This window comes from Eumetopias jubatus, unplaced genomic scaffold (assembly GCF_037043125.1).
Source record: "Eumetopias jubatus isolate StellerSeaLion01/CBP00866 unplaced genomic scaffold, mEumJub1_p1.0 scaffold_5, whole genome shotgun sequence".
NCBI classification, from domain to species: domain Eukaryota; kingdom Metazoa; phylum Chordata; class Mammalia; order Carnivora; family Otariidae; genus Eumetopias; species Eumetopias jubatus.
The window spans coordinates 39681290-39704141 of record NW_028274811.1 but is presented as its reverse complement, the minus strand read 5'-3'; the positions used below and the strand labels follow the sequence as shown (position 1 = coordinate 39704141).

At 40.9% G+C, this 22852-nt stretch overlaps 1 protein-coding gene across 1 annotated transcript in view; it reads right to left on the bottom strand.

The window, feature by feature from the left end:
- The window catches only part of STK32A (serine/threonine kinase 32A), a 121153-nt gene that overhangs the window by 76267 nt on the left and 22034 nt on the right, over positions 1–22852 (bottom strand). The window contains exons 2-3 of the mRNA XM_028119126.2: positions 13287–13342; positions 11908–12059 (exon numbers count right to left, since the gene is read on the bottom strand). Coding sequence (XP_027974927.2) covers positions 11908–12059; positions 13287–13342 — 208 coding nt within the window. The remainder of the gene's footprint in view (positions 1–11907; positions 12060–13286; positions 13343–22852) is intronic.

Genomic DNA, 22852 nt, shown 5'->3' with positions numbered 1-22852 from the left:
CTTTGGATCACTGATGGGATCGCAAACGGCCACTTGTGACCCAGAGAGTGGCTGGGGAGGTCTCCAGGCTGCTAGGAGGTCCGAGAGGCATCCAGAGAGTGGCTGGGGAGGTCCCTAGGCTGCTAGGAGGTCCGAGAGACACCCAGAGAGTGGCTGGGGAGGTCCCCAGGCTGCTAGGAGGTCCGAGAGGCACCCAGAGAGTAGCTGGGGAGGTCTCTAGGCTGCTAGGAGGTCCAAGAGGCGCTGAGTCACACATCTGGGTTGGCTATTTCTCCAGAGAGGATGAAGTGGAGAGACAAAAAGTTCATCTGGGCACAGGGTATGATCTACCCTCTGCCTGTCTAGCCAGAAATGCTTCCTTGCCGACCAGGTTCCCTAAGTCTCCGAATTCCAGGGTCAGGGGAGGGCTTCCCAGCACTGCTGCCCAACAAAGAGATTCTTCCTTGTGTCCTGCATGCCCTCCTTTTAGTCTCGCCATTTGTCATGCTCCGCACTTCCTTCACCTGACTAGTGGTTATAGTCTAACCAGACCAACTGCATCTTCAGACATATTTTGACATTTCTGCCTCTGACACCCATCTCCTGGGGCTTTTCTGTCCATCTCTATTTCTGATATCCAGTGGTTGGAACTCTTCCAGGGAAGCAGGGAGGAGCATTATGTTTTATCTCAACCTGGAGGATATTCAGTTATAACGTGATTTTGTTCCACTACAAATATTATTGTTTATCAGGTTAAATGGCTCTTTAAAAATTCTTATTGATTTTACAGTTGTATATAATTTTTAAAAGTTTGGCTTTAGAGTTTTAGAAGTTGTGATGCCTATATAAGCAACATTCTAATAAAATATAAGCTAACACTGAAGGTGTTAGAGAATTTGGAAGGGTGGGATTTGGAATCCAGATTTACCATCACTTTCTGGTTTTGTGGTTTGGGCAAAGACTCAAACCTCTCATCTTCAGCTGACTCATCTTTATAAGGGGACAAATACTAATTCCTATTTTATAGAATCTAGTATATGAAGATATATAGGATGATGTATGCAGTATTTGAGCATACCCCCTCAAAAATAAGTCCTCAAAAATACTAGCTGTCTGAGAAAGTGACTCTACAGATGCATGATTTCCTTAAGTACCCCCCAGCAATCTACTTCTGAAGTCTACTTCTGGAAAATAGACTTTTCAATTCGTCAAGCTTTGGTATGGTGAGGATATCTCCCCCACTTAAACTTCAGTCCTGATTAAACATACCTGGATTAAAACAGCAACAAACTAACATCTATCACGGGCACTCTCAGAAGAAAAAAACACAAAGTTGTGCTGACTGGATTCACTTTACATTTATAACCACAGGTCGCACATAGATACTTAGAAAATCCTATTCTAGGGCGCCTGGGTGGCTCAGTCAGCTAAGCATCAGCCTTCAGCTCAGGTGATGATCCCAGGTTCCTGGGATGGAGCCCCACATCGGGCTCCCTGCTCAGTGGGGAGCCTACTTCTCCCTCTCCTGCCTGCTCTTGCTCTCTCTCTCTCTGAAATAAATAAATAAAACCTTAAAAAAAAATAGAAAATCCTATTCTAATTTTCAATTAGTTTCATACATTCCTTCACCCAGCAGCTTCTCTCCCCACAGTTTCCTGGACTATGCCACTCCTCATTCTCGGTTGATGACCTCATGTGTCACGGTGGGATTGGCATGAGAACTCCTTCATCTGCCCACCAACACATCCACCGGCTTGCGAATCTGTGCGCTTACATACTCTGCCTTCTCTCCTAGTACGTGGAAGCACTGCCCCACTTCGCCCTGAGGCCAGCTCATCACCTGAGTCCCTAGCCATAGCCATCTTGCCACCTTTAGGGGCTCACTCTGGCAATCCTCCCCATTCTGTCCCACGTGACCGATTCTTTCTTCTCAATGGGCTCCTACTCTTTGCATTCAAACTTGCATATGTACATCTAAAAAACATATATATTTAGTAATTAAAATTTAAAAATATATTTAATAATGATATCGACAAATAATATATAAATAAGAAAATACATAACGTATTTATAAATAGCCATAATATATAAATAAGAAAATATATAAACTAAATGTTCAAAATCTGTATTGCACTATCTGATGATATGTACAAAAAAGATAATAGAACATGACCAACTAGCATTTATTTTAATAGAACAGGACCAAGTAGGGTTTATTTTAAGAAGCTCAATATAAGATTTGCAAATCCATTAACTTACTTCACCACATAATAGAAACAATCTCAAGAAAAAAGAAAACACATTTGACAAAATATAATACCCATTCATAATAAAAACTTCCAGCAAACTAGGACTGAAGGAAAACTTTCTTACTGTGATAAGGGATATCTACAAAGAGCCAAAAGCAAACATCATATGAAATCTTGAAATCTTGAAAAACTTCCCCATGAAATCAGAACAGACGAGGACGTCTACCATATTCAACTATGTTCTCAATGCAAATGCAGTAAGCATGAATATAAAAGGTATCAACATTGGAAAGGAAAAAGTAAAACTGTTATTATTAGTTAATAACATGATTACAAATATTGAAAATCCAAAATAATCTACAGGCCAACCAGTAGAAATAATCAGAGAATTTAGCAAGTTCACTGGACACAAAGTCAATATTAAAAATCAACTGTATTTTGCTCAACAAGCAACAAACTATTAGAGAATAACATTTGGATAAGTAATTACCATTTGTCATCACATCAAAAATATTAAATACCTAGGAATAAATCTAAAGATCGATATGCTAGATCTCAAAAGTGAGACCAAAGAGAGAAATTAAGGGATACCTAAATATACAGGAAGATATATATAAAATTCATTAATTGGAAAAGCTTACTATTTTAAAAAGACCTTAATTCTCTCTGAATTAGTTTCAGTGTAAGCCACTACAAATACCAGTAGCTTGAAAATCAAGTTAACAAGCTGATTGTGAAATTTATACGGAATTGCAAAGGGCCAACTACAGTTAAGATAATTCAGAAGAATTATGTTACTGAATTCTGTTACTGGTAGAAAGCTACAGTAATTTAGGTAGTGTGATACGTGTGTAAATGCACACAAGGAGATCAACAGAACGAAGTCTGCAAATCCACACGTTTGGTAGTCTGACTCTCTGCAAATGTGTTAATGTGGTGCAGTAAGAAAAGGAGAAACTTTGGGGCACCTGGGTGGCTCAGTTGGTTAGGCAACTGCCTTCGGCTCAGGTCATGATCCTGGAGTCCCGGGATCGAGTCCCGCATCGGGCTCCCTGCTCGGCGGGGAGTCCGCTTCTCCCTCTGACCCTCTCCCCTCTCATGCTCTCTCTCTCTCTCTATCTCATTCTCTCTCTCTCAAGTAAATAAATAAAAATCTTTAAAAAAAAATATAAAAAAAAGAAAAGGAGAAACTTTTCAGTGAATGGCGCTGGGTTAATTTGATTTCCATATGGGGAAAAAGTGAATCTTGAACCTGGATTACAGACCTACATGTAAAAACTAAAAGAGCAATGCTACTAGGAAATAGGGTGGAATATTTTCATCTTCCTATGTGCAAAGATTTCCTAAATAGGACACAGAAGGCAATACCCATAAGGGAAAAGATGGATAACTATACCACACTTAAATTCAAGCTTTTTGAGGGCTAAAAAAAAATAACATCTTTGTGGAGTATAAAGTAAGTCACAGAGGGGAAATAATTTATATTCGAAAATGGACCAATGAGGAAAAGAAACTATAAGAAAGATGTACAAGACTTATGCACTTCATAAAGGAGGATTTCAAATGACCAACAATCATATAAAAATGTACCCAAACTCATAAGTCACCAGGGAAATTCAAATTAAAACCACAGTGAGAAGTCATTATACTTTTAGTGGAATGCCTATGTAAAGAAACTGACAATACCCAATGTTGGTGAGGTTTTTACAGCAAACTGAATTCTCAGACATTGCTGATATGCATATAAACTGGTACAACTTCTTTGGAAAACTGTATACCAGCTAAACCTACATAAATGCTAGGATCCAATGACTTAATTCCTGCGTTTACATCCCCAGATATATGGACTTTTGCATACCAGATGATACAAACAAGAATGTTAATAGCAGGACTATAAGAGTCTCACACTGGAAATAACCCAAATATCCATCAGTAGAAAGATGTATAAATAAGTCATGGGATATTCATACAATGGAATATGAGAGAGAAATGATAATACATTATCACTACCCATGACAATATGGATGAATCTCACAACACAACAAAACCATTTTGCACCCCACCCTCCAAAAATACCGTTGCTTGCTTCCTGTGTTCTCCTCAAGACTGTCTCTTTGATCCTTTGTCCTATCATTTGGACCTGGCTCTTATCAAGGTCACAATATTTGTATCTTCCCAAGTCCAATTTCGCAATCAGGTGTCTCCTTATTCCTGACCTCTCCACAGCACTTGCAATGGTTTGCATACCTTCCTTTGTGAAACCGCCTCTAGATTCTAGGATGCCGCCATTGCCTGGTCTACCCCTAGCTTGTTGGTTAGCTTCCAGGCTGTTGCTTCTTTGTCTAGTTCCCTGAGTCTTCCTCCTCTATCAGAACTATAAGGGTGCTCTAGGTCTTTAGCCCTTGGCCCTTTTCTTCCAGCTTTTTAACTTCTCTCCAGAGATGCTCTGTTCAAGTCCCTGGTCTAAATAGCACCTACAAGCCAATTTTTCCCATATTTGTGTTTTGTTGGCCTTCTCCTTGGACCTTGGATTTCTCTTCTGAGCTTTAGACTTACCACCTATGTAGCAGCTCTATTTGGCTGCCTAAGAGGCAGCTCAAAACGAACACAGCTAAAAGAGATTTCTTGATTTTCACAATGAATCTGATCCTCCTTGGATCTCCCCATCTTAGTGAATGACACAATCATTCACCAAGTGGCTCAGGTCAACAGTCTGGGAGTCATGAGTTATTTTACTCTTTCTTCTAGCCAAGGGGTAGGCATGTTTTCTGAGCAAGGCCCCTGGACTCTCTCCCAGGACTTTGAAACTTGAGACGGTGCACAAGGTTAGAAAATTGGTGGGAGCTGATTCATCCCAGCTGAGGTAGCTGTAAGTGCCTGTCCATTAGTTTCTGCTACCTAGATTCCCAGAACTGCCTTTGTCCCTCGCTTTCTCGAGACTTGCTTCTTCAGCTGTACGTCCGAGGCTGTAAGCTACTGCATGTCGTCCCAAAGAACTTCTTTTTAGCCTAAATTTTCTAATAGCTTCCTGTGTTTGCAAGGAAGGAATTCTTCGCAATATTGATGAGTAAATGAATGAGCGAATGTCTGCATTATCAAGACTCAGTTTCCCATTAGGGAACTGACCATCAGTCAGTCAGTTACCATGTGTGCAGCCATTACTATGTACAGGCCACACAATTAACACTGTTCTCTGCTAAGTTCTTTGGGGACTGCTGTCCTTTGTTTTCCACTTTTCCAAGCTCCTCAGGGCCATACCCAAGGACAACTTCTTCCAATGATGGCACTGGATCATTCAGGATAACCTCCCCTTCCAAAAACCCTTAACTTAATCACATCTCTTCCTAAGATTAACACAGCTGGACACTAAGATAAGAAGAGCAGATTTTAGTTAATAATATACTATTGTAACAGGAATCCCATAGTGTGACCTGCTTTGACGTGTACAGAAGTGACAGGGTGTTTGACGGGGAGGATGGAGAGGGCACAAGCCAGGACCTGGGAGTCAGCAGGGTGAAAGTGACAAAGAGCCCAGAATGGGGTTGGTCTATGGGAAACTCATCTGGGTTTGTTAACTGGCACTTACCAAAGTGAGGGCCCTCCCCTCCCACAGAGGCCCGGAGAGGGGCCCTGTCTTCAGGTGTTAGCTGGAACAAACAGTAAATTCTCTTGGCAGGCTTGCATTTTCTCAGGCAGGCAGTTTAGGGGAGCTAATGTCATCCTAGGGATGTGGCCCCAAGCTGTTAATAAACGATGTTAGTGTTTTGTTCAAGTGTTTATGGACCAAGGTTGAGGCCTAGGCAAGAAGATGGTTCAGAAGAGCTGGCTAGAATTTGGTCAAGAGGGAGGCCCAATGTAATCAGATGGGCCCTTCAAAGATGGACGAGAGAGCCAGAGAGTTGGAGTCAGAGGTTGGAAGAAGCTGTGTGGTTGGCTTTGCAGGTGGAGGAAGGCGCCTTGAACCAAGGAATGCAGGTAGCCTTGAGAAGCAGGAAAAGGTAAGAAAACATTCTTCCCTAGACCTCCAGAAGGAACATAGCCTCGAGGACAGCTTCCTTTCAGCCGAATGAGACTGATTTTGCGCTCTCTGACCTCCAGAAGTGTACAATACTGAGTTCGTGGTTCTTAAGTTGTTTCATATTCTTCTACTATGAAATCAGTAAAATTTATTTACAGTGAAATGCACAGATATTAAACGTAGAATTAATGAATATTTGCAAATCTATGCTCTGATACAGGGCACCACAATCATGAAAGCAGAGTATTTCAGCCATTCCCAAAGTTTCCCACACGCTACATCTCGTTAAACCCTGCATCCCGTAGGTAATCATTGTTCTGATTAGTTTTGTCTGTTTGTGAACTTGCAGGACAAAAGGAGTAGCTTTTGTGAAAATAGCTTTAACCCCAAGCACTCCAATTCGCGTTGTTTTAAGCCACTAAGTTTATGGTCATTTATGGCCATAGGAATCTAATATGGTAGTTATTTCTGCCTAATGTAATTAATATAGGTATCATTTTCTTTAGAATGTCTGCATTCCTGTATTTCATATAAAAATATGTATTTATATTTTAAAAAATTAATTAATTTTTTAAACAAACCCAAAGACTTTGTAATGGCCAGGCCAGCTCACACGCACAGGCACATGTCTACTCAGGAATCTGCTCTGGGGCTGAGGGGACATTCCATTTGGGGTGGGGCCTCACTGAGTTTTTGTTTTAAGTCCTCATTTATTTTTTTTAAAGATTTTATTTGTCAGAGTGATAAAGAATGAGAGAGAGAGAGAGAGAGAGCGCACAAGCAGGGGGAGGGGCAGAAGCAGAAGCAGAAGCATGACCTGAGCTGAAGGCAGCCGTTTAACCAACTGAGCCACCCAGGTGCCCCATAAGTCCTCATTTATTAAGCACCTACTATGTGTGAGGTGTTTTATAAATATATTCTTATTCCTAGTAATACCTTCTGCCCTGGGTATTGCTGTTATCCCCAATTATGGAGGAGGAAGCCAAGCAAATACATAGTGTAATTTGGTCAATTCACAGTTACCAAGTGGTGAAGCAAGGATTCAAACTCATGTCCCTCTCACTTCAGGGCCTGCCAAGAACCTGGAGTGGGCCTGAGTAAATGAGGGGATGTTTGTGAGTGTGCAGAAGTGGCAGCGGTAGACTGGGGAAAGAGCAAAACCTGAAGCCTGGTGCCATCACCAACTCCATTATTCATTCATTCATTCATTCATTCAGCGGAGATTGTTGAACCCTTACAGTGTGTACAAGGCATTACTGTGGGAGCAGTAAACAAAATATACAAACATACCTGCCTCATGGACTTTGTATTCTTGTGGGATGTAAAAGGCAATAAAGAAAATAAATTACATTTCCCTCCTAATTTGTAAGAGAGTCCTACAAGATGTCCATAGGGGATGGGATAGTGTAGCAGGAAATGCAGGATTTCTGCAGCCAGAATGCCTGGGCTTAAGTCCTGGCTCCGTCAGTTCCTGGCTGTGTGGCGCTGGGAAAATGACTCAGCCTCTCTGAGCCTCTGTTTCTCTGGTGTAAAATCGGACTAATAATCCCTATCCACCTAACTCGTTAGGATGAGTAAATGAGACAATATAGGCAAAACTCTTAAGTAACAGAATTCCATTGGCAGGGAAGCTCTTTTTGATTCAGTGGCTCTGGAGGCTACCTTGAGTTCTCACAGTTCCTGATTCTGTGGAGCAACACTGGTGCAGAGTCCTCAAAAATGGAGGTTGATTTCTATTTATTCGGCCATGCTAAGCTCTCTGACAGGACCCCCTTTTCATAGTCCCGATACAGGTGGTCCTTTCCACTTAAAACAGACGGTCTTGTCTTCTCATTTCCTGAAACCACACATGGGCCCCTTCTGTTCCCAGAACAAGAGACAAGGGAGAGGGCAGCGTGGTGCCCCGAGGGAGCGGAGCTTGTGCAGCTAACGGCTTAGTCTCAACTGACAAAAGCTACCTGGGGAACAGGGCTCTGCTGGGCAGCACTGGGGCCCATTTGTTTGCAGGCTCTGGGCTGCCAGGGCTTTGTGAGCAGCCCTCAGGGAGGGACTCGCAGGAAGATTTTATTTGCTTTTCCTGGACGCCAGCCCTGTCAGGCAGCCTTCGCCTTATAACGCAGCCTACATCCGACCACTGTGTTCCCGAGTGGGGTCAGGTCTGCGGAGGCTGGGAAGGTTGAATTTTAACTCAAAATGTGTTTTCACCCTTAATTCTGCTGCCCCAGACAAGGACACACACACACACACACACACACACACACACACACACACACACACTCACTCCTGTTCTACTTAGTCCTTCATGCACTTCTCAGAGTGGATACATTTATTATATCCTTTGATTAATATGAGCCTCTCACAGTTACTGGAAATATGGGGTCGATCAGGGGCTCTGTCCACTACTGCTCACCACTGCATCCCCCTATTCTAAGTTTGTGTTACAATTAGGTTTGCCAAATTTACTAAATAAAAATACAAGGTGCCCACTTACATTAGAAATTTGGAAAATGAATAATTTTCAGATAAAATAGGTGCTGTGTAATATTTGGGACATATCCTAAAAATGACTGGTTATTTTTCTAAAATTCAAATCTAACTGGGCGTCCTGTATTTTATCCGGCAACACTAATTCTACCTTGTTTGTGTTGCTCGGTAAATATATCCATGAATGAGAGAATGAATGGGGCTAATGCATGATTAAAAGCAGAAAACCAGATGCAGACATTTTCTGGCAAGTACACACCAACATGTTGGAAGTGGTTGTTTCAAGGTGGTAGCATTATTGGAGAATTTTCATTTTTCTATGTGATTTTTCTGTTCTTCAAGTTGACTGCCATGTGTATAGTTTTCACATATCACATATGTATGTAGTTATACCTCTACACACACACACACACCAACTTCTTAACATTCGTGTAAAACCTGCTTAAAAGAAACAGTTTGTGTTTTTCCTCAGCCTGAAAACCAGAATTTTCTGAACACATCCTTAGGGGTTAGCAGCATTTTGAGTATCCACAAGAAGACTACTGAAAGCAATATTGAGAGGCCTACGTAGCTTACCAGTACAACAGAGTACACAAGGGGTACACAGGCATTAAAAAGGATTGCTGTTACATTATTAATCATATGGTGCTTCTTAAGAAAATTGGCTCCTGAAGCTTTGGGGATGTAAAGATAAAACGAGTGAAACCTAAGACACAAAATGCTGATTAAATTGTACATAATGGGGGAATCTCTGAATCTTTGTTCTTTGATTTGCAGAATGAGGGTGGAAATCAAAACAAACATGAGCTCTTACAGAGAATGAGTTGAAGACTTGGCCCTCCCCCACCATTTACATAACTTCCTGTGATGTTTTCAGGCTGAGCACCTCCGGAATTTGTGTCTGGCATAGCCCACAGTGGCCCAGCAGAGTGACGGACATGTTCAGAATGCTACACGTTCATGGAGCAAGGAAGGGAAAGAACTCCCATTTATATTATGTCTGCTCTGTGCTGGGCATAGCACTGTATCTCATTTTGTTCATAAAAACAACCCCCAAGTTACACACATTAACCCCGTCTTATAACCATGTGACTTAAAAATGATAAAGACAGGGGCGCCTGGGTGGCTCAGTCACTTATGCGCCTGCCTTCAGCTCAGGTCATGATCTCAGGGTCCTGGGATCGAGCCCTGCATTAGGCTCCCTGCTCAGTGGGGAGTCGGCTTCCTCCTCTTCCCTCCCTCTCCTTCTTCACCTGCTTGTGCTCTATCAAATAAATAAATCTTACAAAAAATGATGAGTATTGCTCACAGGTCCCACCTCCAGAAGTATCACAAGGTGCTTAATAGTTGGAGAGTCACTTACATTTCCTATGTTGTACTTACTAAGGCAGAAAGCCTTGGAATAAATATGCTTTCTGACAATTTTTATCTCAGGATTTGAAAGACTGAAAGTTTTCTGCTATACTTGAAGGATGCCCCCCCTCAGTTTACAGTTCTGAATGTGGTACTAGAATTAAGGTGGGACAGATTTCTTCTCTCTCCTCCATCACTATTAATGGTGTCCACTGTCCTGTGAGGTTCGGTGTGAGAGGGAAGGCTAGGCTCTATGTCATGTTATCACCAAGTCCGCATGCATGGAGGACAGAGTGTTGCCTCCATTAACACCAAGTTAGCAAATGGCAAAATCAGTAAACTTTGGCCAGCTTCAAGTCTCCTAACACCCACCTCACAAAAAAATAGAATAAATAAAAATGGGAAGGGACTGAAATCCATTTTGCTTATTCAGTGATGAGGGACCGGCAAGAAAGGGGGAAATGCTATGTCCTTTTGAAGGGTTCCTGGTCTTAAAAGGAGAGAATTAGTTGGCTGAACTTTGGAAGAAGGAAAATGTGACTTTGAACAAAGGGAGGATGTGAATTGAGAGCACCTCGTCATTGTCAGGGTGGAGAGAGGGGGAAAAAGGCAATCTGGTGATTGCTAAATGTGGGGAAGAAAGAGCTATATCCATGTAACGCTGCGTGGCAGCACTGTGAACAGGCCACTCTGAGCTACTGATTAAAGACGCCGAGAGTGGGCCAGAATTAGACTCCACTGTGTCTGAGGAGGGCACGAACCAAAGGGACCCATTTCCAGGTCACACAGAACCATCTTTTCAACTATGGTGTGCAGTCTTGGAGCAAAGTGTATATTAAGTGAACTGTATTAATTAAGGATGGAGGGAGACAGGTTGTATGCATTAACTCCTCCAGAGAAATGTCCCTAAACTTACACAGTGACATTCCAATTATTTTTCCATTAGTATTCTCTGAATAAAGACTTTCTTTCTTTCTTTTTTCTTTTTTTTTTTTTTTTGCTTTTCGAGTAGAAACTGCTTGGTATGCATATTTAAGTAACAGTCACACTGAATTAGCTTTAAGAATAGGCCCTTAACATAATGGATGCATTAAAGTGTAGAGGAAAATGAGAGAGCCACATACAGACCTCCACGCGTAAGAAAAGAGCAGGGAGTAAGAGACACAGCTAGCTTCTAGCCATTTTCTAAGCCTTGGATTATGATCCTGACTTTGGGAGGAGATCACAGTTACCTAATGTCTAGCCACTGATCTGAGTTAGCTCCAGCTCTGTTAGAAGCTATTTGGTGAGAAAGGCAGCACGTGTCCTTTTCCAACTCCCAGGTATATGTAGGTGGCCACTCCAGAAGGACGCTACAAGGAATCCATGTCTACTGCCAGTCACTGGAGAGAGCAAGTGCTTTTTTGTACAAGTTCTCAAGATCAACCTCCCCTCAGCAGTTGATGACCTACTTAGTACCCAATGTCCCTACCCCACAATTAATGGGGGAAACATTATCTAACAAATGACAAGACACCTAAACTCATTCTTTGTCAGCCAATTTAGCTGCCGTGTTTTAAAAAATATATGGTCCTCAAGGACCAGGGGAACTGTGACAAAAAACAAAAACAAAAACAAAAACAAAACAAGCAGTATTTATTCGTGACAATAAAACAACAATTTGTTTCATTTAAAGCCAAAGAAATCAAGGAGAACCAAAGCCCTTGAGGAAGAGCCTACCGAAGATTTTGCAAACGCACACCTGGAAATCAAGATGGATTTAGGGAACAATGTTTGGGGGTGAAGGTAGGAATGACTCCATTCAGAATCCCGTAAAACACTTACCACAAATTAACCAGGAAAGGATGCTCCAGACCCTGCATGATCTGGAGTTCCTTGAAGACATTTCTCACTTCATTGCGCTCCACGCACTTTTGTTTGTTCATGTATTTCATTGCATACATCTTCTTAGTATCATTCTTCTGCACGATGCAGACCTAATGGCGCAAACCAGAATGAGAAAGTGGTCAGGGAGTTGACAGATCACGGCCGTGGGAGACAGGACAGGAGGTTCTTAAAAGCATGGCCTGGAGGCCTCACCACTTGCAAATTCTCTGATGCTGACGTTGCTGCTTAGCTCTGATTTCAGAGTAGAAAATTTCATTTTCTTCCCCTGTACCAGGTCAGTTCGTGAATCTCTGTTTTCTCAAGCAAGCCTGCCTGTTTTTCGCTCTTTGGGTTTTGTTTAGACAGCATGTTGGAGAAAATAGCTGCTTCCTTGTCAGGAATCTTCCAACAGCCAATGACATGCTATTCTGCTTTGAGTGACTGATATGGGCATGGCTAAACTGCCGAGCCGAACAACACTGCGCCAAGAATTTCTCTTTACACAGTAGTTGATAGAACCTAAAGGGACTTAAAGCACTGGGAAAGCACTAAATATGATGTCCATGTTTTTGAAATTCTTTTAGAGGTTCTAGATGTCTGATAAAGTGGGCAGCAGATGATTTTAAAATCCAAGTTGAATATGAAATAAGAAATACTCTCAAAGTATGTCTCTACCAAGGAACTAATGATCAGGATTTGAATCTAGAAGTTTCTTGCAAAAAAATTAGGCTGGATCTATCTTTCATGGTCGATTTTTGAAAATAAAAACATGGTATAACTAGAGGAAAAACAGATATCTTTTCCACATAAAAAGAGTTAGCTCTTGGGGTGCCTGGGTGGCTCAGTCGGTTAAGCCTCTGCCTTCAGCTCAGGGCATGATCCTGGGGTCCTGGAGTCAAGCCCCACTGTTAGGTTCCCCGCTCAGTGGGGAGCCTACTTTTTCCTCACACTTTGCCCCTCCCCCTGCCCATGCTCTCTCTCTCTCTCTCTCTCTCTTAAATAAGTAGAATCTTAAAAAAAAAAAAAAGAATTAACTTTTACATTGACAGGATAAGTGTTACCGAAGGTATGGGTGCAATTGGCAACTGAGACCAAAATTTTAGAGTGGAGAGAAAGTCTTAAAATCTAGTGAGAGTAAATGGGCATGACAATGAAATAATTCTGAGAACAATAGGTGTCCATTATATCACACACCTCAAACTCTAGTGACAATTTTATAAAAACCTCTCTGAATTATCATTCCTTGTGGTCCCAGTAACTGAAATAATCTGAACATTCTCAGACTCTGTTCCCTGAGCTACATGACCCTGCTGGTGGTTAATCATTTTGGTTCTCACCTTCCCAAAACTGCCTTTCCCAATGGCTCGCAAAATTTCAAAGTGGTCAAAGTTGACTGCAAAACAAAACAGAAAGAACAATGTGAAGGATTATCAGTTGTTTTTTAGTTGCTAATAAATAATAAAGATTAGGCGAAACCAGAGTACCTTGTTTAAGACAACATTCCAGATGACCTTAGGATACCCATTCATTTATTCAATAAATATTTCTTAAATGCTTCTTACTCTATCACAGTGCTTAGTACCGGGGGATATAGTAATAGCAAAGTAAAAATGGATCTCTACCTTTTTGGAGCCTGTAGTTTAGTAAGGGCTCCAGATAGAGAGACACACTTATAGATGAAATAGTCATAACTTAATGGACAATTAAAACTCCCGCTAAATGTAAAGAGAGAAGTCGTGGGGCTCTAAGAGCATATAACAATGGATTTCACATAAGTGGCAAGGTCAGGAGGAGCATCACTGAACACTAATGATTATGGAGAGATCTGGTCCTAGAGAAACGGGACTGACACTCCTAGAAAAGAAAAACATACGTGCACCCCAATGTTTATAGCAGCAATGTCCACAATAGCCAAACTGTGGAAAGAGCCAAGATGTCCATCGACAGATGAATGGATGAAGAAGATGTGGTATATATACACAATGGAATATTATGCAGCCATCAAAAGGAATGAGATCTTGCCATTTGCAATGACGTGGATGGAACTGGAGGGTGTTATGCTGAGTGAAATAAGTCAATCAGAGAAAGACATGTACCATATGACCTCACTGATATGAGGAATTCTTAATCTCAGGAGCAAACTGAGGGTTGCTGGAGTGGTGGGGGGTGGGAGGGATGGGGTGGCTGGGTGACAGACATTGGGGAGGGTATGTGCTACAGTGAGCGCTGTGAATTGTGCAAGACTGTTGAATCACAGATCTGTACTTCTGAAACAAATAACGCAACATATTTTAAGAAAAAAGAAAAAGAAGAAGATAGCAGGAGAGGAAGAATGAAGGGGAGTAAGTCAGAGGGGGAGATGAACCAGGAGAGATGATGGACTCTGAAAAACAAACTGAGGGTTCTAGAGGGGAGGAGGGTAGGGGGATGGGTTGGCCTGGTGATGGGTATTAAAGAGGGCACATTCTGCATGGAGCACTGGGTGTTATGAACAAACAATGAATCATGGAACACTACATCAAAAACTAATGATGTAATGTATGGTGGTTAACATAACAATAAAAAATTAAAAAGAAAAAAGAAAAACATACCTTCTACCCAGACAGTGCTAATAAAGTCAAGTGGATGACTTATTTCCCGAAATTCCTGCAGTTCGAGTTTCTTTAATATGCTAGATTATAAACTCAACGAGGGCAGAGATAATAGGTCCTTTTGTTCATCCTGGTTTCTTAGCAACTCAGAAGGTTCCTGGCTTGAGGTAGTTGAAAGCAAAACTCTACACTTCCCACAGAGCCTCACACAGTGATTTCCACATAGTTGCTTCTCAGCAAATAAATCAACCTAGCTGTAAAGATACACAAGGACCTCAAAACGGCTGCTTCTTGTAAATATGAGCAGTGTGAGCATGAGAGTCTTCTGGGGAACTGTTTTTCAAATGGGGTCAAGCCCCATTAATGAGTTATGAAATAAATTGGGTGGTATGAGAAGCATCCAAAATTTAAACAAAGTAGAATAGGTCAGAAAACAATCACAGAAATGTCTCAAATGTAGGAAGAATAGTGTTGCTTCTGAAACTTCGTTTTGGTTTTACATATGTGTGTAGGTAGATATGGATTGTATCATGATAAAATTTTTTGGCATATATATTTTTTCACAGGTCGTCGTCAAAATAACTTGAAAGACACTTCTGTAAGTTTCTCTTAAGTTTCAAACTGATAGAACCAAAACAAGGATTTCCTCACACTTATTACATGAGGCACAGTTCTATATTATGTACCACAGGGGTGTCAAAAAATGACCAGGATTTATTTGCAAGTCCAAGATTTAATCTTGAGCCAACCTACTAACGTAACACAGGGATTTCTCCCTAGTTTAACCTTGCCTAGAATGCTGTGATGACATTTTGAATCTTCAAGCATACAGGAGGTACCTAGAAAGCATGAAGTCCCATTGTGATACTAATCCATTTCATAAGCCATGTCTCTTTATAAGGCATTTTAAGCTTTCATGAAAATGATCAAAGATTAGATGCCAGGTTGCTGGTTCTACTGGTGTTAACCCCCCTAATTAATGTCTGGTCCCAGAAAAGTGATAGGCCTAATGTTTTAGAAAGAATGCATCTTATTTATGCCTTTATTTCTAGTCAGTCAAAAGAGAACAGACTCCAGTCCAATTCCATACTGTCTAAAGTCACTTCCATACACAATAATCAGCATGGGGAGAAAGCCAATGACAGATTAAAAGTGGCTGGAAGAGAAGCTCTTATTAAATCCTCACAGTCCCCCCCCCCTTTTTTCCCTTTTAATTCCAGGGTAGTTAGCATACAATGTTTTATTCACTTTCACGTATACAATTTCGTGATTCAAAATTCCTACTCAGTGCTCATCAAGGTAAGTGTGCTCCTCACCCCCATCACCTATTTCCCCCATTCTCCGGCCCCCCTCCCCTCAGGTAACCATCAGTTTCTTCTCTAAAGCTAAGACTGTTTCTTGGCTTGTCTCTCTTTTTCCTTTGTTCATTTGTTTTGTTCCTAAAATTCCACATATGAGTGAAATCACACAGTGTTTGTCTTTCTCTGACTGACTTATTTCACTTAGCATTATGCTCTCTAGATCCATCCGTGTTGGTGCAAGTGGCAATATTTCATTCCTTTTTATGGCTGAGTAATATTCCATTGTACATATATACCACATCTTCTTTGTCCATTCATCTACCACATTGGACTCTTGGGCTGCTTCCATAGTTTGGCTCTTGTAAATAATGCTGCAGTAAGCATAAGGGTGCATGGTATTCCTTTGAATTAGTGTTTTTGTCACCTCTTTGGTTAAGTTTATTCCTAGGTATTTTATTATTTTAGGTGCAATTGCAATGCATTGTTTTTTAATTTCTCTTTCTTCTGCTTCATTATTAATGTATAGAAATGCAACAGATTTCTGTACATTGATTTTTGTATCCTGTGATCTTACTGAATTTAATTATCAGTTCTAGTAGTTTTTCTGGTAGAGTCTTCAGGGTTTTCTCTATATAGCATCATGCCATCTGTAAATAATAAATGTTTTACTTCTTGCTTACCTTGGATGCCTTGTTCTTGTCTGATTGCCGTGGCTAGCACTTCCAGTACTGCATTATTTAAAAGTGGTGAGAGTGGACATCTTTGTCTTCTTCCTGACCTTAGTGGAGAAGCTCTCAGTTTTTCCCCATTGTGTATAATGTTCACTGCGTTTTTCATATAAGGGCTTGATTATGTTCAGATATGTTCCCTGTAAACCTACTTTTGTCGAGGGTTTTTTATCATGAATGGATGTTGTACTTTGTCAAATGTTTTTTCTGCATCTGTTGAAACGATCGTATGGTTTTTATCCTTTCTCTTATTGATGTGATGTATCACATTGACTTGTGAATACTGAGCCACCATTGTATCCAGGGAATAAATCCTGCTTGACTATGGCGAATGAATTTTTAAAATATATTGTTGGGGGGCGCCTGGGTGGCTCAGTCATGAGCCTTCGGCTCAGGTCATGGTCCCGGGGTCCGCGATCGAGTCCCGCATCGGGCTCCCTGCTCAGCAGGAAGCCTGCTTCTCCCTCTCCCACTCGCCCTGCTTGTGTTCCCTCTCTCGCTGTGTCTCTCTCTGTCAAATAAATAAAATCTTAAAAAAAATTAAAAAACAAAACAACAAAAAATAAAATATATTATTGGATTCGGTTTGCTAATATTTTGTTGAGGATTTCTGCATCTACGTTCATCAGAGATATTGGCCTGTAGTTCTCTTTTTTTTGCTGTGTCTTTATCTGGGTTTGGAATCAGGGTAATGCTGGCCTCATTTACTGTTCTTTCTTAAATGTACGGCAACAGGAGCCATAGTTAGGAGGGAGGCTCATGGAAAAGGCAGTGAGACCTCATAACTCAGACAAAATGAGAAAGAGATGACGTCAGAATTATGGATTATTTTATCAACGGAAACCCATTTGTATTACAGGCATATAGGATTTACCAAAGGGGCTGGGTATCAAATAGCATATCCTCTGTATACTTGAAACTTTGATCAATGTGTATAGTATTAACCAGCAGATCATTTATTATTACAGGTCCCAATGGGCCTGCAGCCTGTTTTTGTCTTGCCTCTGAGCTAAGATCAGTTTTTACATTTTATAAGGATTATTAAAAAACAATAAAAATATGCAACTGTATAAAAGTCTGTAATATTTACTAGCTGGCTCTTTACAGAAAAGTGTGCCAGCCCCTGAGATGAAAAGTACAGGCTTTGGACACAGACTACCCAAGTTCACAACCTAGCTCCTAAAATTGATAGTTATATAATCTTGGCAGTTTTCTTCTAAGCTCTGTTCCTTCATCTCTGAAACGGGTATGGAAATAATATATATCCCATCGGGTTTAGAGGAAGATGGAATGAGTTACTGTACATAAAGTACTTAGAATATGGACTGCAACTAGCTACTTTTGCTAGTACTCCTACTACCACTTCTTAGAGAATAGCCTAATTCAGACTCCCAGCAAATACCACCAGAAGTTGCTATCATAGCACAAGGCTATTATCAGTCAGCTTGGGAAAAAATGGCAGTTGTCAGCGTCATTTCTCCACATTTGGGACTTTTGTAGTTGATGGTGTGGTGTTCTGGCAGTGTTTCCTCCCATCGTACAATAACTTTGCTGTGTTTACTTGTGTGTTGTCCTTGTATCATGTTCTACAACTTTGTTTCTGGTTCATGGAGGAGATCTGGTGCCAAGAGGACATAGGGGTCTTTTAGAGATACTGTTAGACCCTGGCTCTATGTGGGGCCCTGAGGGCAGCAGTTGAGTGTGGAGAGAGCAGAGCCTGGTTCTCATTTCTGCTGACAGACTGGCCTGTGTATATGGCCTGTGGAAGAACAGACAGGCTGAAAAGCTGAAACCTTCAGTATCTTTCTTATCTGCTTTGGAGTCTTGCTTTCACGCATGGCTGCTCACCCTAGCCTTAGCAAACATCATATCAGTACAGTGTCCTTAATGTTGCCGGGAGGTGTATCAGGTTAACAGCCAGAGCTGAATGGGTCCTAATGTTATGATACCACATCAAGTAGTTTTAAAAAAATAGCTAAACTAAATACCATAAAAAGGCTTATTTTTGAGTTTTTCTTTGGGGTAGGTGCACATTCTCCACAAATCAACCAGACACAGAAATTCTATATGCACAAGAGATCTGTTTATGTGTGGTTTGGTACGCATTTCATTTTTTAAAAAAAGATTTTATTTATTTATTTGGGAGAGAGAGAGAGCACTAGCGGGGTGGGGGAGGGGTAAAGGGAGAAGACTACTAGCTGAGCAGGGAACACAACGTGGGGCTTGATCCCAGGACCCTAAAATCATGACCCGAGCCAAAGGCAGATGCTTAACCGACTAAGCCACCCAGGCGCCTGGTGTGCATTTCATGTTTATGTCTCATTTTGTCCTCACAACAACCTTACAGTGTGCGTAGCTAGGGGTGCTCCGGATCAGAGAGATTAAATAACTTGCTGTGGGTGTCACCAGCACCATGACTAAATGACCCTGGGGTTAGGTTCTGAAGACAGAAAGTAGGGCGGAAGCTTGATTAGTCTAAACTACACGTGAAAATCCTCTAGAAAGGTACTACTTTGAAAACCAAGGGAGTCTTTCAAAAAGTCCAACAGAGTCTTCTCTTGTGTGAGCACCGCATGAAGCTCATGAAATGTATTTAGGTGCTCTTGTATAGAAAACATTTAAAAACACTAACATCACACTCAGCTCATTGGCAGACCAAAATGTATTAGTCACATGGAAAGTAAGAGCAACTGAGGGGACAGCTGGTTGACTGTTGTCACAAAACCATACCCAACGCTTGAGTGCAGGAGTGGGCAACATCAGCTCTCTGAGTCTGCTCAGTGGCAGTCATGTATACTCAGTATACACCTTTCTGATTCTGGACCCAGGCTCTAAACCCCTATTTCTATAGTCATCTTTAGGTTGTTACTACTGTGTATCCACCCATCCCAGAGGCAGAATCAGGGGAAGCAAGGTGGGATTTCTTTGTCTCTCCTTTTAGAATCACATGGGTCAACTCAGCTTTCCCCAAGTCTTTCCCTAAACAGAAACATGCTGATTGTGGCATCTGGTGCTTGATGTTTTTTCTTTCCTTTGTTTGACTTCTCCTCCCATCTCCCCAGTCTCAACATTCTGTGCGGTAAACAGAAGGAAAGAAATGAAAGGAGAGACTCTTTTTAGACTGAGTTATACCACCCTGACACTTGGAATTTGGGAGAATAGAAGGTAAAGCAGACTCCCCCCACCTTTTTTCTATGATTGAGGTAAAAATATTTGGAAAATATTTTATTTTTTCCTGTTAAAAAAATGATTGTAGCCTAAGTAAATCCCAAATCATGACCATATGCACAACTGTGGAGAACTGCACATCTTGATGTTTATGTAAATCTTTCTATTGATGAGGGAACAAGGACACCAGCTGTGTGTCCCCATCTGTAAAATGGCACTAACTAAACTTGACTCACAGGTGGATTTGAAGATGAGCTGCTACACACCAGAAGTATAATGTCCGACTTACTGAAAACTAAAAATTGCAAATGAATAAGTACAATTATTCGAAGAAAACTGAGACTTCTTCCATTCTAAATTTTTAGTTGCATTCCCAGAAGGCAGCCTCTTTGAACAAATTCTATGTATCCTTTAAGAGATTTTTTTCAGCATATATGTATTCCCTTTTGATAGCAAGAGCAACATATTATCATTCCTATAGGAACATAGATTATAAGCTCTTTCTATATAATTACATTCTCTCTGTGCCTTCATACATCACATACAGATCTATATCTAATTATTTTAAACAGCTCTTTTGTATTACATTGTGTAGAATGTCCTAAAAATACTTAGCTTTTTGATAGCATTTCAAAGATGGTTTAATTATCTGTTGTTACCTGCAATACTAGTGCAAACGTCCTTGGTCAGCTTTTGTGCAAATTGTTGTAAGCTAGCTTCGTAAAAGCAGAAATGCTGTAACAAAGAGTGTGTGAATTTTCCAATTTAATAGACATCGTACACTAGCCCCTCAATGATGTTGCACCAAATCTCCTCCACACCAATGTGTGTAAGAATGACGTTCTGTCCACCACCTTGCCAATGCTATTATGCCAACAGTTTTTGACCTGACAGGTGAAGAAAAAATTGAATTATTGATTTACTTTATATTTCTTAAATGATGAATAGAGCCTCATCTCTTTGTAGGTGCACTATTTTCAGAGAGGTGCCTATTCATAGATTTTTGCCTGTTTTTAATGAGTTATTAGTCTTTTTGCTTTCCAAGTGTGCTTAAAATGTTACATAAATTAAGTCTCTCTTGAGCAAATCTCGGGAATATTTTATCCAGGCTGTCCATTTGGCTTTTGACTTTAAAGCATTTTTAATAGTGTAGAAAACCGAAGTGTTAAATTTGGATCTTATGTAATCAAATTTTATATAGTCAAATGTATTATTCTTTTCCTTTGGGGTCTGCTTGGTTTAAGTCTTTACTAGAAAGGCATTTTTCTACTTCAAGACTGTTAAAGGCATGTACTTATATTTTGACCAGGCATTGTTGAACTCCTGCTGTTTTAATTTTTGCAATCTTTCTCTGCTTAAATTGAAAGTTAAAACAATTGCTAATTTCCTTGTATGCAGCCATGCCAGTATAATTATTAAGAAGTGGATGCCTTTAAAGTGTTTTGGGAGAATATCATTGTAAAGCATGCTCTCCATATTTTACTTATGCTGATAATTTATTTAGTAAATACCTTGCTCATGTAGCACAATGCTAGATTCCAATGCTGTTTGGTTCCAATTGATAGCAAATTAAACCAGGGCAGTCTCAATTAGTTCAAGAGTACCAAGATAAAGTCTTCAGAGAATAAAACTATATATATAAAGTCAAGCCAAAGTCTGGCCTGACTTTTTGGTATGCTATTTTGGCATACAAATTTGCTGCTTAAACATGTCACTGCTTAAGGCTGTGATTCTCTAAAGGTAATTCAACATGAAAACAGTTATTGCTTAACTGGCTACATGTCCCCCTTCTTCCCTCCAGTCCAGGAAGAACATATAGATTTGATTCCCACCCCCCGCCCCCACAATGGTATAGCAGAAGAGACACTGAGGTGGAGTAAAGATGCAAATGGAAATTGCTCAGTGAACTCAGTCCATGTTCACTGACATTTACTGATGGCTGACTCAGTCGGAGCCAGGGGGTGTACTAAGTGCCAGGGAGGGAGAAAGCCAAGGCTGCCTTCCTTTATGGGGTTTATGGTCTAGTGGGACAATAGAATCATTAATAATATCTAACATTTATGTAAGGAATATTAGGCATTATGCTAGGCATGTTAGCTACACTACTCAATTATCCATCAATGCTTTGAAATAGTAGTACTATTATTCCTATTTTTTTAAGATGAGCAAACTACTGCGCAGAGTAATTACGCAGTTTTCCCAAGGCCACAGAGTAGGTGAGGGGCGGCAGGGCGGGAGTCCCCCTCAAGTGACTCCAGAGCTGTCCTCAAACACTGTTCGCTGCTGAGGCCCACTAAACACAGATAATGGTGCCTAGGAAAGAAGGATGGATAGCACCGAGTCAGGCAAAGACCTGGCTCTCCACAGCATCCACACTTCTGCTTCTCTTTTCAGGAGGGATCTCTCTTTTTCCCAGATGCTATCTCCCAACACTGGTCTCCCCAGACACGTGCATCACCTATCTGTCATCCACCCTGTGCCACACCCCGAGCCAGAAGCTTCTGTCTGGGAGTTGGGACTGTGACCAGCACAACTGTAATCTACATATTCCTATTCATGTAGGATTTTCTGATGTGAAAATGCATGCTTCCCCCTGTATTACCAGGCTTTCCCAACACGAGAACAGAACTGGCCGAATGTAAAAAAAAAAAGAGGGGGGATGGGGGGGACAGGTCAGTAGGCCCAAGGAAATAAAGAATAAAGCTGACACAGAATAAATAGTCTCATAAGATAGAGGGGGAGCCTTGATGGCGTTAAAGTGTGTGGCTCTATATTCATATAGGTCCTACTTTGGTTACTGATGAGGCATCCCAAATATTCTGCCAGTGATTCAATTTTTCGTGTTTCCTTTGATAGCCAAACTAATAAAGTTCCAACTAAAACAAGTCCTACTGTTGTAGGGAGATCACAGTGTCATGGGGATGGATGTACAGTAGGGACAGCCAACAGTCCAGATGATGCAGCGAAACATCCAAGGGGAGATGATTAAAAAGAGAAAGGTATGGCAAAAGGACTTGCTGTTAGTATTCTTTCCCCTAGATTTTCTTCATTTTTACACCTGCATTGCATCAGAGTATCAGGAAGATAATTTCCCAGGAAGAGAAATGAAACACAC